Consider the following 17,752-nt stretch of genomic DNA (forward strand, 5'->3'; position numbering starts at 1 on the left):
TTGGAGTGCTTGGATCAATGAAAAAGACATAACGTGTTAGAATGCCTGATCGAGTGAGGGAGAGAAAGAGATGCACTCCTAAAACATTTCTTCACAAGTTGTACAACAAAAGCAATATGCATAACAAAAAATGTAATTTAATTTCAAACAAATTTGCATTAAGCTCTGTGCATGTGACAAAAGGCAAGAGCTTTGTAGGAACACAACCAATTAAACACAAACGAGACTGACTAGGTTGGATGATTGGGCAATCAGATTTATCCAGTTTACGCACATAGCATGCACGCACACTCACAGAGTCAGACACGACAATGACAAACAAGTTTGTGAGTGGTGTGTGCAGAATACAGTGTAACATAGTATCTTTAGAATTATATAAACTATACGTGGACCGTAACTCCGCACCCCCTGGCGAAAATATCTTCCTGCGCGTCTGCATCCATGCGTTTCTAGTCCTCAGTCCCAACGTAACGGTCGACTCGTCTACTCGGCTATGGAATTACAACAATGTTGCAACCTAGGGAGGGTGCGTCGCTAACGTGTACGCTTGTATTAGTCAACGAAGATAATGTCTTTATGAAAATACTAATTTTAATGAAGGCACAATGGAAAATGTAATTGAGTAAAGAGTAGAATTCTAAATCAAATATTTACTTGAGTAAGAGTAAAATTACAGACTTAAAAAAGGAACGTGAAAAGTACTCATTACCCGAAAAATTTACTTTTTTACTCATTCGCGTTACTTTTAATGCGTTACTACCCACCACTGGATTTAAATGATAATTTTTCATGCAAAGAAAACTAAAAATTTTAGATCATTTGATCATTTTAGGTTTTATGTGAGGCCGCTTTGTGAACTACAGCTCTTCGCTGCTCTCGACGCATATGATATATGTCACCACACCCGCACTTGGAACTCGGCACAGAGATGGCGATCTCTCTGAGTCTTCACATCGGACGGGAATCGAAAGAAAGAACAGCCGTACCTGCTGGAATGGGTACATTCAGGAACAAAACACACCGGCATCTTGAACTAATTGATTGGCACTGAATCGCTGTGAGGATGATTGAGTCTGATGACGTGACGTCACATACGCGACATCAGGCGATATGTAGTCTTTCTCGTTGTGTTTTCTCTACAGCCTTTATCTGAACAATTGCACAATAAACGGTCGAACTCTTTGCATGAAAAATTATCATTCAAATCTACAAACATATGTGTAATCCAGGGCATATAAAGACTGGGACCAGCAAATAATTATTTTCTTTCCATTGACACCCATTCATATTTTTCGATCTCATAGGTCCCATGAGCTCTACCGGAAGGGGCGTGACTTCGCCACTCTATGTTGTCATTAGCTGATACGTCTTTCTGACCAATCGCAGTTCAAGGCCCACCTGGGCTGTACCACTTCGGGAGTTCGATCAGTTCCCCTCTAGACAAATTCGACTTGGTTGCGACGTTGATAGTTTGTTGAGTGATTGAGAGGTTTCGGGCGCACAGCTCAGGCTGCCGGACGGTGCTGCAAGGAACTTTTAAAAAATGCAATATTGTTATCCCGCAGTAATCAGCCTGACAGCCCCGAAATGTTAACGGCCCACCGGGAATTCTCCCGACTCTCCCGATTGTCACTCCGCCACCGTGTGTGTGTGTGTGGGCGTTATTCAATAGCCTGGTAATGTGTATAGGGCTACGTACAGTAGGAATATTAATACTGGTTAAATAATAAATGTTATAATATTTCCCATCTTTGCTGAGCAAGAGTTTTGTTCGAAAGTTCAGTGATTGAAACAAATAAAAGCCCGGGCTATTGAAGTTTTACGGTACCACTGTCATGCACCTACCTGATGTCAAGTGGACCGGGTTGAATTCACTGCCGGTCTCTCTTCTTATATCCATCTTACCAAATATGTTTTATTACGGTCCTCCTCTACACTCTCTCACTAAAAGGCTAGCAGCACGAAATTGAGGGATATTTATGGTAGAAAAAAATGTGATTAATCGCCATTAACTATGGCATTAATTAATTAAATATTTTAATCGCTTGACAGCACTAGTTATAAGTAACTTCCCCCACATGCACTGGCCAATCACAAGGCCCTATACTTTGGGCCTCGAAATTGGACACCTATCGTGTCCCCACCCCAATTCCCTGTATATTGAACATGCACTTATGTTCCTGCCCTGTATTCTCAGTATATTACAGTTGTAGCGGGCCAGTGGTTGTGGAATTTCAACACCAGCAAGGTGAACACTAAAACCACAGAACACAGAGCAGTTCCAACTCAGGGCAATTTATTTACTGTGTAAATAAAAACCGCCAGGGTAGGATAAGGGTCAACCACCTCTGTCAGGGTCCAATACGTAATCCGCAGTTAGTCCAATTCAATTTCCACCTCTCTTGTCGGCAGAGGTACAGTACTCCCAGAAGGTCCCACAGATGCTGTCTGTAGTTGGCAAGCCCTAGCTCTCCTGTGTGGTAGCCTGCTCTCCCCTTTAACCCCAAGCACTCCTGCTTAATGATCCTCAGGCCTGCCTCATTAACGGGAGGATCTATTGACGGGAGGTCCATCTAAGGCTTTGTGATGGAGCCAGCAGGTTGCCAGAAATACCCCTTCAATCACCACTCCCCTCACTCTTCTCTGCCACACAGCCTCCCCCTCAGCTCCAACCAGGAGGGAGGGGCAGTTAAGCTCCCTAGAGCATCCCTACTGGATAGGGCATCTGCATTCCCATGACCTGAGTCGCCTCTGTCTGCCTCGTCTCCCACTGCCTCGTCTCTCGCGTCTGCATCACTCGCGGCGGCGTCTCTAGCGGCGGCATCTCCGGCTGCGTCGAGACAAACCCGCTGAGGGCCAGGACGGGAAACTGCAGCGCCTGCAGCCATGCCGACATGGCCGGCTGTCAGCACTCCCATCAGCTCCCTATACATAGCCTGCTGTGCAATGTTTGTTTCCACCAGTTTTTTTGCAACGCTTCCATTGTTCTCTGTGTAGTCTATTTATTCAACTTGGTGTCATATTCTAATATTCTCTAGCATATGTAGTAGGCCAGTGGGTGTGGGGTTTCCACGCCACCAAGTTGAACAATAAAACCACACAACACAGAGAGCAGTTCCAACTCAGGGAATTTATTTTCTGTTTAAATAAAAACCACCAGGGTGGGAAAGGGTCATGCACCTCCGTCAGGGTCCAATCCGTAATAAGTCCAATTCAATTTCCACCTCTAATCGGCAGAGGTACAGTACTCCCAGAAGGTCCCACAGATGCTGTCTGTAGTTGGCTTGCCCTAGCTCTCCTGTGTGGTAGCCTGCTCTCCCCTTTAAAGATCCCATGACATGCTATTTTATGTATTCTTTAATATAGGTATTAGTGGGCAACTAACACAGTATTCAAAGACGTTGCCAAAATTCAGCTGAAGAACGTTTTTCCGGAAGAGACATGGATTGTACATTTAGTTTTTGTGTGTGCAGAGTTACAGCCACTCCAAGCCAGTCGCACATTGAGCTTCCCCCAAATGCGCTGTTTTGGTGTTTGTAGCTATAATGCAAATGAGGAGGAGAGAGGCGGGTCAAAGAGGAGGGTGGGGGTGTGGCGCTGAGCAGCTTACGGCCACGGTACCATGCGCTCTGTTTACAGTGGATGTATCGCAATGGCGAGGCGCACACAGCCTTTAGCCGTGTTCTGTAAATATTCTAGAACACACAGGAGTCCTGGAGCTTTATATCCTAATATTATCATGTAGCCTACATAGATATCTATATCATATAATATATATTATCACGGCCAAAAGCTATGTGAAAGGGATTGTTGCCGGGCAGCGCTTAGGCACCTCCGCCGGTGGTCCCTCAGCGGGGCTCAAGCGGGAGACATTCGCCGCCAACAATCCCTTTCTCCTCCATGTCGTGGTTCATGTTCTTGAGGGGGTCAAAGCCAAAGTTCCTTCCCCCCAATTAATTCTCAACCTTGGCTGAGATAACCCCAACTACGAGTCTCGTCGTAGAAATACCAGAGACGGGAGTCCGACGTGTTATGCGCCATAGCACCAAAAGCAGAACGGTTATCCAAATAACAAGGAAGTGTACAACACTTGCGTTACAGTCCTGGAGCTCTATATCTAAATAATATAATATAATACATAGATATCTATATCATATAATACATATTATCACGGCCAAAAGCTGTGTGCGCCTCCAGACGATATTATGAATCACAAACGACTTTGTCGGGTTCCGCGACGTCTCTGGTACTTCCACTTTCACATCAATCTGTAGTAGACTGAACCTCGCGCTGCCTGCTGCCGGCTGCCCGCTTCCGGGTGATGGTGCCTCGCGGCAACCGGCGGCATGTCGCAGTTCATGTACTTCAGCGAGTCAAAGCCAAAGTTCCTTTCCCCCAATTCCTTCTCAACCATGGCTCAGATAACCCCCACGACATTCTCGTTGTGGAAATACAAGAGACGTCAAAGAACCGACAAGAAACACTTGCGTTACAGTGTGTGTATTCACACACACACATGTGGCGCTCGCACGGTCGTGTCTCATTGGCGGGCTAACATCTCTGGGCGGGCCAGGCAGAGTAAGGGGAGGAGCTTAGATGCTTTATGACGACATAAATAAATATACTCCAAATCAGCGCGCTTGAGCCTCCATTTTTTCAAAGGCGAGCAGAACAGCTAGTGCTCGTTTAACACTAAACGCAAGTTTTAGCCACTGGGGGACCATAGGCAGGCTAGGGGAACTCATATTTATGTTAGAAAACCTCATAAAGTGAGATTTTCATGTCATGGGACCTTTAACCCCAAGCACTCCTGCTTAATGATCCTCTGGCCTGCCTTGTTAACGGGAGGAAGTCCATGTAAGGCTTGGGGGTGAAGCCAGCAGGTTGCCAGATATACCCCTTCAATCACTCCTCCCTGCCGTCTGCCAAACAGTGTAAAGACATATCAACATTACAGTTGAAATAAGTTGCATCATCGGCATCTTAAGATCTAATTAAAAATCTGTTACATCCTATGTGGGGTAGAAAAATGATAAACTGATTTAAAACAGGCATAATATACCACATGTGTTTATGGGATGAGCCATGTCTAATCAACAAAAACAAATCCCTACAACACATATATGGCCCAACATAAAAATATGACATTCATGAGCATGATGTCAATCAATTCTATTCAAACAATAAACATGCAATAAAACAAGTTGACTCTAACCATGAGAGAAGGAGGCCGCAGGTGGGGGCTCCTTTCTCCCTTTTGGACGTCATAAAGCCATCCCAGTCTCCTCCTTCTCATGGTGACGTGGCCTGACGTACCTTTTAGGGGCCAATTATATGGCTTAATCCTATCAAGCTACCCAATGTCAACGCACTGATAGATAACTGCTTCGGTGGTCACCGTTCGCCCCAGGGCCAGCTCTGATCTTATTAAAGATAAGCGGCCCAGGGCCCTTATGGCACCTTTACACTGAGCGGTGAGGTGTGGCTAGGTGCAGTACAGTTAGATCTGGTTAGGTGCGGCTCGCATTTCCACCGCCGACAGTATCCTTGTGTTAGGGCGGGGTTTAAGCCTGAGGCGAAGCCGCGCCAGCTACGTGAGCATCGTGACATCATAGCAGCGCGACACAGTGTAGCCTGCTAATAAGTTCAATGAAAAAAGAGAATGCAACACATTAAACGAAGAGCAACAATGGAGGATGTCTGAGAAGCAAACTTTTGCGCAACATTTTCTTCTATAAACTAAGCTTTTGCCGTTCCCTTGCGGGTACTGTGTTTGTTCGTTTCTACCCCCGTTTTATGGAAGTGACGATTATGTAGACTAATCAACGGACAGCGTTGTAGCTCCAACTTTTCGGCACCCTTTCAGACCGCTTGGTACCCCAACGGAGGAGTACCAAAAAATAGGTATGGCTAAGCTCGGCTCAGTGTGCTTGTTCTGGGACCCGCACACTTTTGGAGGTGGAAACGCGAACCGTACCGCACCTACCCGTACTTCACCGCTCGGTGGAAAGGTTCCATTAGTTGACTATTCCTTTTTCCACACTGGTGTCAAACATGAAGGGCAAGATGTTACTCATAGTTCCTTTGAACCTTTACATGTTCTCCCATACAACTCACACACACACACACACACACACACACACACACACACACACACACACACACACACACACACACACACACACACACACACACACACACACACACACACACACACACACACACACACACACACACATTATTATTATCTTATCATCTTATTCGATTTAAGAACGATATGTACTATTGCTTAGAATTGACATAGCATACTATTCCACTATAGTACCTATCATATGTATGTATTTGTCTTTCTATGTTAATGTTTGTGTGTCAGAAAGCGAATAATAATAAGAATAATTAAAGCTACAAGCAGGAATTTACTGCTTGTTTTACTGCCAAGCCTAACACAGACCATTAAGACCCTGACACAGACCATTAAGACCTTTTTTGTTTGCACATGGTTGTCCAACGCTGGAATAGCCTCAGCTTCTCCTGTGTTTGACTATGAGGTCACCACTGCGTTAAAATAGTTCTCAAACGGCAGGCTGACATTGTAACAGAAATACAGGAAAGGCTAAACTTATTCTAAACCCCATTTTAGAATAAGTAATTTATCTCCATTTGTACTAGTATTTTGATATTATGATTATTATTTATTTTTTAATATTTTTTTTTGAAATTCCTCTACGTACCACTAAATAGCGCATTGCGTACCACCAGTGGTATGCATACCACAGTTTTAAGAACAAATGTATGATAGGATTTTTGTCCAAGTCAAAAAAACGTAGGATTCTTCGGGATTTTTGTTTTAAATAAACTTGGCGGTTCTTGAGACAGATATGCCCACCATGAGGATATGGATATCTGAGCAAAGTTTCATGAGTGTAAATCAAAGGGTCATGAGATATGCTTGTTCAAAGTTTTCATTTTCGGACAATTACTATAGCGCCACCTTTGGCCAAATCAGTGTATTTTTCTTCTCTGTTAATATTGAGTCAGCCTCTACAGCTGTGGAAAGTTTCATAAAAAGCATGCGAGCGGTTAAGGCTTGCATCGTCAATTTGGCAGAATAATAAAAACACTCATGATTACAATAGGTTGCATTCCCATGTTGTGCTTGGCACCCTGATAAGTAGTTTGCAAGAGAAAGGTACTTGCCTGCTTGCAGAAGTGCAAGTAATAATAAGACACATGAATGCAATGGTGTGGCTCGCTTTGCAACCACACTAATAAGAAAAAACAGGATTACAATAGTAATAAAAAACTAGACATTAAGACACAAAAAATGTGTGTGGTTACACCAACTCGTTGTATGCACAGTGGTCCGCGAGCATGCTGGCATGCACATTGAGCGACAACGCAGAGTGTCAAGTCCCTGGGCCGATTTGAAGCAGAATTGGGATTAATTGAATTGGGCTGATGGTTTTGGTTTGATTGCGTGTCATGGCGCCACCTCTTGCCAAAGCGGTCCTTCACTTTTTGGAGGCCTGCTTACGCCTGGTTTCTATTTGTGTACCATTGACAACCCTGAGTTGTTCGCCTTCAGAGGGGTGTTCCATGAACGGAGGTTTAACAAACACAGAGTTAACGCTGAACTCTAGGTTGATTGACCCTGTGCCAACTAAACCAGAGCTGTCGCTTCCGCCGCACGGGTTATGCATTAGTTCAATCAACACGGGGTTGGTTAACACGGGGTTGGTTAACACAGGGTTGTGCGCGTCCACGCCAAACCTATAAAGACGTGATGTATGGATCATGAAAACCCATGAACCCATATCCCAGTTCAGCATTCTTAACGTTCCAATCACATAACCATTTTCTTCTAAAAAATATGTACTCCGATGGCTCCCATCAAGTAAAAATGAAGTATAAAAACATACAAACTGGTAAGCTTTTCCCACCATTGTATTGGTATATTTTGTCAGTTCAGCATTTAAATTTTCATACCATATTTGTCACTCCTGCCTTTAAATAAGCCCTTTTTTTTAAGCCAATCGTGAAAAGGCAGACAGTCGGCAGACTGGATCTGGCCCTAAAATAGTCTTGACCCTGGTGGAGGAGCTGGCAATAGACATAAATTCAGGGCGCCCTGGCATGGAGGGGGTACCTGGAGGTAGGCCTACCTCCTCAGAGAGTCAGGGGCCATGTGAGGGTACCCCACTGGTTGAATGTAGGTGTTTGTGTTTTACTTTTTAGATATTGTTTGTCTTCGAAGTAACACCAGCAAACCGTGTGCGTGCCACAGCGCAAATGTTCCAAATGTATTTTTTTGGTAACTGGGTAGAAAACCTAAAAGTGATGATTCATCAACTTCACAGATCAAGATGGATTTGTGCTTGTAATGGAGCCGCCGGCTACGATCTAACATTCTCCAGTGGATGTAAGTCTGTTAGGACTATTTTATACTTTCTGTTGTAAGCGCCTCTCGGCATAGTAGGCCTACTCAGCCAATATTGCTCTTTGCATGATAGGAGGCCGATGAAAATCTTGGTCCAGATGTGGATGAGTCATCTGAAAGGACTGAGATGTGCTCAGCATCTCCAACATTATAGATAAAACTATCATTTGCAAAAAACGGAGGGCTACGCAAATAGTGTGAAGTGAACTAAGGCAAAGTCCTCGATTGGTAGTGTTGGCTATGTAAGGATGGAGAAGGCTATTTAAATATATTAAAGATTTGCGGGAGAATCTATATCTCTCCAGCAAAAAGTCACCGGGTAAGCCAAGATGTCGAGCCGTGGTCTTATTAATCGCTCCCGGTGGATTGCATGAATAATTTGCGCTACGATATCAACAGGCCTCTCATCAAAAGGGCATGCCATTGTGAACACATGAAATCTGCTGTGAACGCGGGTTTAAATACCCAAAACCGGGTTATGTTCCAAACTTAACCTGCGCAAAACCTGCTCCGACCAGGTTTGATTCAGAGCATATGTTTCTATAGTAACTAACATACCGTGTTCATTTTGGAACGGAAAACCTAGGGTTAACGCAAACCCTGGGTTAATTTACCCGGTTATGTGATAAAACCGGCTTTGTGGAATACCCCTCAGAATGGTTGAAGTCAGTGTATATTCCCCTTTGACTTTCATTATAAATAATTGCCTGGTGAGCACCTGCAAAAGTTGTTATTGAAAATTGACTGTGATAAAAGATTTTAAGCAATCAATTCTTTTTTTGAGAATTTCCTATTGGGGTTGTCCTTGATGGGCACACCAAATTGTAAGCCTCTTTGCAACCACACTAATTCTGGTATTAGCTGTATGTAAAACATAAGTAGAGGTAGAGAGAGCAAATTACATTATATAAAGCGTAATACATCTCTGCTCAACAGGTATACACTCATCCCCACGTCTGCAATCCTGGGTTTGGGGGGCTCCCCCCTGTGGTCGGCTAAGTGCACTTACCTGACCATCTCTGGCAACCTGCAGGCTTCCATTGATGGCAAGAAGGGTTCAGACGTTATCAACTCATACTTTGGCATCTTCTTCTTCATCTTCCAGTCGTCTGCGGTCTGGGGCAACCTCATGTCTTCCCTTATCTTTGGACAGGATTCCAATAAAAGTTAGTGTTTACTTATGGTGTCAATTTACTGGCCCACAACGATACACATTGAGCAAAGGTCCATGTTTAGAAAATGGATGAGGCAGGGTTAAATGACTAGGAAAGTTTAAAAAAAGGTCTTTGATTCATTGCCGTCACAAGTAATGACCTTTGGCCTTTGCTTTCATTTTTGTTGGACATGGCCCAATGGCATTCATGTGTAAAAAATATGTGAGAATATTTCATCTGTGTGATCTACTTTTATACCTACCGGAATTCCGGTAACTAATGGGGATATTGTCTGGAACAATTGTAGTCTGTTCTACTGATGCTGTTTGTGTTCAGCCCATGCATTTCGAGGGAAACGGGTTTGTTTTCTATTGCAGCTTCCATCTCAGAGGAGATGTTGCAGTACTGCGGAGCAAACGTGTGTGATGTAACCCTCTCCAACACCACCACCCCCAAACCAGAACAGGAGCTTGTCCATATACTGGTGGGATGCTACATTGGTAACACAATTTATTTCATATCTACTTCTGATTTGATTTAAACAATTGATTAATTAAAGTAGAGCTCAACGGATCGGTTAACGGCGGGAAGCTCATGAAAGACAAATTCTTTGGCCTATACGTAGGCCCAACATATACCCCCCAATTGTATCACCCTCTGCTTCCCCACAGGAGTTGGGATACTGGCTATGATCATAGTGGCGGTGTTCCTGGACAACATTGACCAGGAACAGACCAGACAGTTCAGAGGAAACAGGGAGCCCTTCTGCCAGACTTTCCTTTCCACGTTCAGCCTGCTCAAAGACCGGAGGTTGTTAATGTTGATCCCACTCACCATGTACAGTGGCTTCGAGCAGAGCTTCCTCTCCGGGGAGTACACTAAGGTACGTTCAAGTGCAGAAAGAACAATGCAACAGACAGCCTCGTCTCTGAACACAGCGCATTAAATAGGTTAGATTCTCTAGTTAACTTTAAGTGGTCACCACAAGCCGATAAGTCAGGTTATTATTCCAATTATGTTAATACGGGCTATTAAGGTGTGCAGTGGGCATCTTTAAATCCATTGCAATCTCAGTTGAATGAATCACAAATTCTATAGACCAAAAATAACAATCCAGAGGATATTCTTGGATCAAAAACAAAGCATTTGACACTAAATCATGACATCTGGAAAAAATAAATAAAATAAACTGGAGCGTTACGGAAACAGGGGTATAGCTGGCAAGTTGGATAGGAGTTATTTGAGTAATAGGCAATATATGTGAAACTTGCTGATTGTTCCTCTATGTGTTTGGACATTGCTTGTGGTGTCCCCCAGGGGTCAGTGTTGAAGCTTGTTTTGTTTGCTGACGATAAAATATATAATTATTATATATATTTATTTATTTCTTGTGATGATTTTCATCAATGTATCAATTTCATCAAAGTAGAGGTGATCAATTTAGAAATTAACAAATTAAAATGGTTTAATATTAACAAATCTTTTGATTGAGGATGCTTAAATGTTAATTGGAAACTGCAGAATAAAGGAACAAATAAAGATACAGAGTGATGGGATAAACATTGAAAGTTTCCTTGGTTTAACAATTGATGAAAAACTGAACTGGAAATCACATACACTCAAAGGTGCAAATAAGCATTGCAGTATCATATAAAGCTAAACAGGTTCTGGATCATAAATCACTACACATTCTCTATTGTCCACTGGTTTCACCTTATTTAAGTTACTGTACAGAGGTTTGGGGTAATAATTACAAAGGTACATTACATTCACTGTTTATTCTGCAGAAAGGAGCTATACGGACCATCTTCAATGCTGGTTATAGGGATCATACAAACTCATTATTCATAAAGGCCAAAACACTCAAATTGACAGATCTGTTGAATATCAAACTGCACAATACATTTTTAAAACATAAATCAACTACTGGCAATCATTCAATAAAACATAATCGAAAGAGGGAGGTTTTTTAACGCGGATTGTTTAATTTTAAAATGGGAAAGGTGAGTTAGGGATGGGCGATATGGCCCAAAATCCATATTGCGATATACATTGCAACCTATTGCGATAACGATATATATCACGATATATAAATCATAATAGAACCATTTCATAACAGGTTACATAGACTCTAAGGAAAGCCAAACTGCTAAATGTATAAAACAAAAGAAAGAAACTTTTGTTTTGTCTTTTGCTATGTCGTTTGGAGAACATTTATTGCGCAAAACTGTAATCATACAACATAATGTTGTAGCTGCAGAGACTTTAACAAAGAAAAAAATCTTTTGTGTAATGACGTATACTTTTAATTAAATTAAAACTGGTGGTGTCTTGTTAATAAAGAAACGGATACTGTGAATTAGGGAAATACGTATTAGGCATGGCTATTTTAAATAAAGAAAAATCTTCCAAGTGTGTGCACAGATACTTGATATTAAAACATAAAAGTGCAAAGTGAACGCATACAATTTTAAAATGAACATGAAATGAGGGCAATCACCAGCTCCTCCGTTTAGCTTTCAGCCATATTTGCTTAGATGACGATGATGCGTTGAAGCCGGTTGCAGCTCATGGCTCTTTAAATTTCGCGGGTCGTGGATGATGCGTTGCAGCCGGTTGCAGCTCGTGGCTCTTTAAATTTTGCGGGTCGCGGACGATGCGTTGCAGCTGGTTGCAGCTCTTGGCTCTTTTTAAATTTCACGGGTCGCCGACGATGCGTTGCAGACAGTTGTAGCTCGTAGCTCTAACCATGACCCGCTCTTTATATTTCGCGGGTCATGGATAGATCACGTCAAACATGCATTATCGCGATAGAGCAATATAACTAAAATCTCTATCGTAGGCCATTAGAGGTAGAGAGGTAGGCCATTTTTATCGTTTATATCGTATATCGTTTATATCGCGGATTCCTAAGGTGAGTACAACCGAGAAAAGGTTTTTGTGTTGTCTGTGGAGTAAAACAAAGTGGAACAGGGAGCAGGAAGAGCTCAAGCAATGTCCAAGCATGAAACTATTCACATAGTGGTTGTTACGATCCCCGCTAAACACACTACACAGAATCAGGACCATCAGAATTTGAAATTGCCGTCTGCTGCCTACGTTTCCACGCATTGCAGTCGGCAACTAAACGGTCAGTACTCTGACAGAAAAAAACATTGCCTATCTGTCTTAGGTCTAGAGAAAGATGTGCCAGCACGTGGAACACGCGTGTCACTAGACCTAAGAGCAGTCTCACGGTGAGTGGAGGACTCGTGCCTTCAAATTGTATTCAACATTTGGTCTGAAAAACAGATTTATTGCAGGTGCACACACACGCAGGTACGCACGCAGGTACGCACGCAGGTACGCACACACACGCAGGTACACACTCACACGCAGGCACACAGACGCAGGCACGCAGACGCACACACAAAAAAAACTCAAGGGGGCTGCATGCTTCAGCGTTGGTGTTACGGTGTTGCGCAAAATTTACTCAAAGCAATTCATGCTCCCTTTTAGGTTGCGCGTGTTGCCAAGCAATTTACCGCCAGAACAGTAGGTGGAGTACTATGTGGAGTAAAGTTTTTCGTTGAAGACGACCTCGAGAATGACGTCTTTGTCTGTGGGAGTCATTGGTTTGTTTATGTGCCAAAGTTTGATGATCTCCTTTCATCCGATATCTTCCCGACTCTCACCAAAACCGGCCCTTTTCAGGGAGCAGCTGGCAGATTATTTTTTGTCAGATGCTGGCGTGTTTCCCCACCAGTACAATGTGCTACGATTGGGTATGCGCACTGACAAATAAATATATATACATTGGTCACTTGGAAGCATGACTTTTGATTCATTAGTTATCATGTTACACAAGTTACCTAATTTGGTTTACGTCAAACTCATTAATTCATATCCATATAAAATGTTTATACAACAGCTACTGCCTTGACAGATGAATGAATTATTTAAGTGTAGGCCTATAGCCAAAGGCTTTAAGCTATAGCGCATAATGTCCACATAAATTATATGGTAGGCAGCATTATTAGAGAAAAGGGGTTTATTTATCAAATACAGAAAATAGTCCCACCATACACGCACACATTTTTCATTCACTACACACTCACGCCTTCAAATTTAATTCACTCAAAGAGGCTACTGAACTTATGTTTCACACAGAACATGAACACTTATGTTTCACATAGAACGTGAACACAAAACATTACGTAATTAATTCAAATAGGCTAACACTAAAACAAATAAGGCCAGTAGGCCTAATAGAACGAATATCGGGTGACAAGATCATTAAAATGGCTCACAATCCCGCATCAGCTGTTTGATGTCGCGCATCAAAATAGCACTTTGCCCCTGTGGAAGGGTTCGCATAAAGGGTTCGCGTTCGCGTAATTATGTGCCAGATCGTGTGGTAGGTGGCGGTATGAAAACAGGAAATGTGATACTCCAGACAGGAAGTAGTAACCAGACGAGCAGACCAATGACAGCCTTGCAGGCTGCGCGGCTCGCGTAAAAGCTTACGTAAAAAATTACGCAAGTCTAGAAAAATCGCCCGACGCACGCAAGACGTGAGAAGTCGCGCAAGGGGTGCGCAAGGGCCTCTTGCGCTTTCGCTTACGTAACTGAGCATAAATCGGCCTTCAGGTACACACACGCAGGTACGCACACGCAGGTACGCACACAAAAAAAAACGCAGGTACACACACGCAGGCACGCACAAAAAAAATACCGCAGGTACACACACGCAGGTACGCACACACGCAGGTACGCACACACACGCAGGCACGCAGACGCAGGCACGCCACAAACTCCTCCACACTAAACGCTGTCACATCAGCCATCACGCCGACAATAGCGCTTAGCTGCTAGGCTTTAGCTACCAACACTTTAGCGTGTCACCAACTCACTCCGGGGCAGACGTAACAACTATTAACGCCGGATGCTGCACACACAAACAAACCCAACCTTACAATAAACAAACATCCCCCAGACCCTACCTAACGAGAACTAACCTGTCCATCTTCTGGAGCGTGCCGGGCTCGAGGCGACTTGAAAGGCAAAACTTCAGCGACCAGAGTCCTGAAACGCCTACCTCCGTCGGGGAACTCGATCCCCGCCCAGGATTTACTCCGATAAAGGAAAAACAAAAAACAAGTGTCCGAAGGAGGAGCCGCTGTGCGACCCAGCTGGACACTTCTGTCTAACTGAGGGAGTTGTTAGTAACCTGTGCAGGCGGGAACGTGCACACCCGGACGCCAATACCCACCGTGAACCACCGGAAGTGACTTTTCACTTTGAAAAAAAACTAGTCAAAACAACTACAAACATCTCTACTAATTTCTTTAAACGATCCCGGACGAGCCCCCAATTGTTACGACCCACCCCGTTGGTGTCCAGGGGGAAGGGGGGGGGAGCAACAATGAATATAATACCGGGCGTTTAAAGAACAGAAGAGTGTAGCAGGATTTCAACCAATCCCCATTTATTGCATAACTGAGTCCTATAATAACACAGAAAGAACCACTAACAATATCCCTCCACTGAGGGAGCAACAAACAACACTAACCCTCCACTGAGGGAGCAACAAACACTAACCCTCCACTGAGGGAGCAACCAACAACACTATCCCTCCACTGAGGGAGCAACAAACAACACTAACCCTCCACTGAGGGAGCAACAAACACTAACCCTCCACTGAGGGAGCAACCAACAACACTATCCCTCCACTGAGGGAGCAACAAACACTAACCCTCCACTGAGGGAGCAACCAACAACACTATCCCTCCACTGAGGGAGCAACAAACACTAACCCTCCACTGAGGGGGCAATGCCACGACGAAGAGCCCACGTAGCTCCGACTCGCGACCGACAGCGACCCCACTCGGTTCGCCTATCTGGCCCACTGGCCACGTCTGCTTTCATCCCTGCAGCTTTATAGCAATCCACGTGATTGCTGAGGGGCTGCAGGTGTGTCTGATCAGTCCGATGGGGAGGGTGGTACCTGGAACAGCACACCAAACAGCAGGGGAAAAACACACACACGTAACAGTGGTTTAAGGAAGTTACTGCCGGGTGCAAGGATGAAGGGCTTGGATTATCATTGGCTGATAATTGTTTATTGTTTATTTATTTAGTTTGTTGTTGTTTTTGTTTTTATTAATTGTTTCGAAATTCCTGAATGGAATTATAGTTTTGATGCTAAAATTATCAATAGAGAGATAATATATATATATATATATATATATATATATATATATATATACAGGGGTTTTTCTAGAAAAAAAAAGTAGCAGGGAGCAGACCCCTGCGCAAAGCCGAGGGAGCAATGCGACCGAGGCGGGGGATGGTGTGTAAGGGGGGTCTCCCCCTTCCACGGCGCGAAGCCTTTGAAAAAATAATGATTAAATGGTACATTCTGAGGCTATCTTAGAGAGAAATTCTAGCTCTTGTGGTCATCCTGAAAAACTAAAATACTATCAACTTTTGGTAGACTTTGGTAGTACAACTTTACCCTGTAAATAAATAAATAAAAAGACACGTCACTTGGTCGCTCGCTGTTACACGCTCCTCATGCATCAAACAGGTTGAGCCTACAGCTAGTAATGTTTGCTAGAGTTAGCTTACCATTCAGCAACTAGTCGTGAAGCACTGGAACCGAGGTATTGTGGTACAGTAGTATATACACCAGAATCGTAGAATTGTGTAACAATGTGTGCCTCATGTTATTCAACGTTAACAGAAACATTACTAGTCGCTACTGTAGTGACTGTATATTGCATGAATAAAATAGACTTCACACGCTTAAATGGACTGGTTTGATTATTTGCCGTTTCATGCCAAGTAAAGGAAATGGGTTGTATATATATATAGGTTCTATACTGTAAAACTTCAATATTTGTTTCAATCACTGAATGAAGCCTGCCATATTTGGGACAAGCATTGCAACCTTAAATTGCTCTCGCAAAACTCTTGATCAACACGCATTTGTTTATTTCTGTCGTTCATTGAAACCGCTTTGTGCAGAGAGAACTGGAATGGTCTTGTATACTTGCTTAGCATCTTAGCGCCTAGACCAAAAACCCATTCAAATACATAGTAGCTAGCTAGCTAGCTGCTAATAACTTTAACGTTAGCATGTCGACTCGGTCTGGGAAACTCCAATTCGGATCGGAATATTTTTGGAGTAATTATAAGTTATTTGAGGATCAGACACATTGTCAGGTGGTGGTGTTGGGATATTTTCGCGGAGAAAAGATCGTTTTGAGAAATAGTGTATGTTGTACAGCAGCATGTAAGTACAGATCCAAGTCTGACAGGTTCAGTCGGCATTTCGGTAGGATGGCGCACGCCGGGAGTATCGGGGCGCAGCGCCCCTGTTCCCTTGTTTAGAAAAAACCCTGTATATATATATATATATATATATATATATATATATATATATTCATAAAGGTTTACATTTTTTGAGAAATGTGCAAGAAATTATAGTATATATTTGATCTGAACAGTAATAGTTTTTATATATTTGGATGCGTAAAAAAAATAATGATAATAATAAATGAAAATATTAATAATAATAATATTTATGAGTAAGGAAGCTTAAATACGTTGAATTTTGGAGAAGGGAGGGATTAAATATTGTGGAAAATGTACCTCTTCCCGCTCCTTTTCCAATCCGCAAGTATTTGTGTCATTTATCAATTAAGTAATTTCAATAAATATCCTTTTTTTTTTACGATGTATTACTGCACACATCTTTAGTTAAAGCCTAAATGATAGTTAGACAGTTACGGTCATGAATTATTCGCCTCCAGCATAGTAATTCTATCTGGCAATGATTGTTTCTTAATTTAATAAATCTATCTATACACAGTATATTGATATCAATATAATTAACTTTGAAAATGAACTTATGTATATCAAGTTTGACAAGCTGAATCTAACCCTGCATTCAGAAACATATATTCATTTGCTCAAACTTCAAATGTTTCTATTTGTCCATTTCAGAACTATGTAACTTGTGCCTTGGGAATACATTATGTTGGCTATGCAATGATCTGCTTTGGAGCTACAAATTCAGTGTGTTCCTTTGCCTTTGGAAAGCTGGCAGAGTACACAGGCAGAGCTCCACTTTTCTTCTTGGGTAAGTTGTTTCACAAAGAATGTTAGTTTGATTTAT

The 17,752-nt window shown here is 42.7% G+C and overlaps 2 protein-coding genes across 4 annotated transcripts in view; both read left to right on the forward strand.

Annotated features, from left to right (window-relative positions):
• ift172 (intraflagellar transport 172) overlaps positions 1-17,752 on the forward strand; it is a 516,193-nt gene that overhangs the window by 386,741 nt on the left and 111,700 nt on the right. The gene's annotated exons all lie outside the window — the stretch shown is intronic.
• Positions 1-17,752, forward strand: part of unc93a (unc-93 homolog A) — a 31,120-nt gene that overhangs the window by 4,278 nt on the left and 9,090 nt on the right. For all 3 annotated transcript variants that reach the window (XM_060041936.1, XM_060041937.1, XM_060041938.1), the window contains 4 exons: positions 9,374-9,603; positions 9,969-10,091; positions 10,263-10,474; positions 17,581-17,716. In XM_060041936.1, the coding sequence (XP_059897919.1) occupies positions 9,374-9,603; positions 9,969-10,091; positions 10,263-10,474; positions 17,581-17,716 (701 nt within the window). The remainder of the gene's footprint in view (positions 1-9,373; positions 9,604-9,968; positions 10,092-10,262; positions 10,475-17,580; positions 17,717-17,752) is intronic.

This window comes from Gadus macrocephalus, chromosome 21 (assembly GCF_031168955.1).
Source record: "Gadus macrocephalus chromosome 21, ASM3116895v1".
Classification (NCBI taxonomy): domain Eukaryota; kingdom Metazoa; phylum Chordata; class Actinopteri; order Gadiformes; family Gadidae; genus Gadus; species Gadus macrocephalus.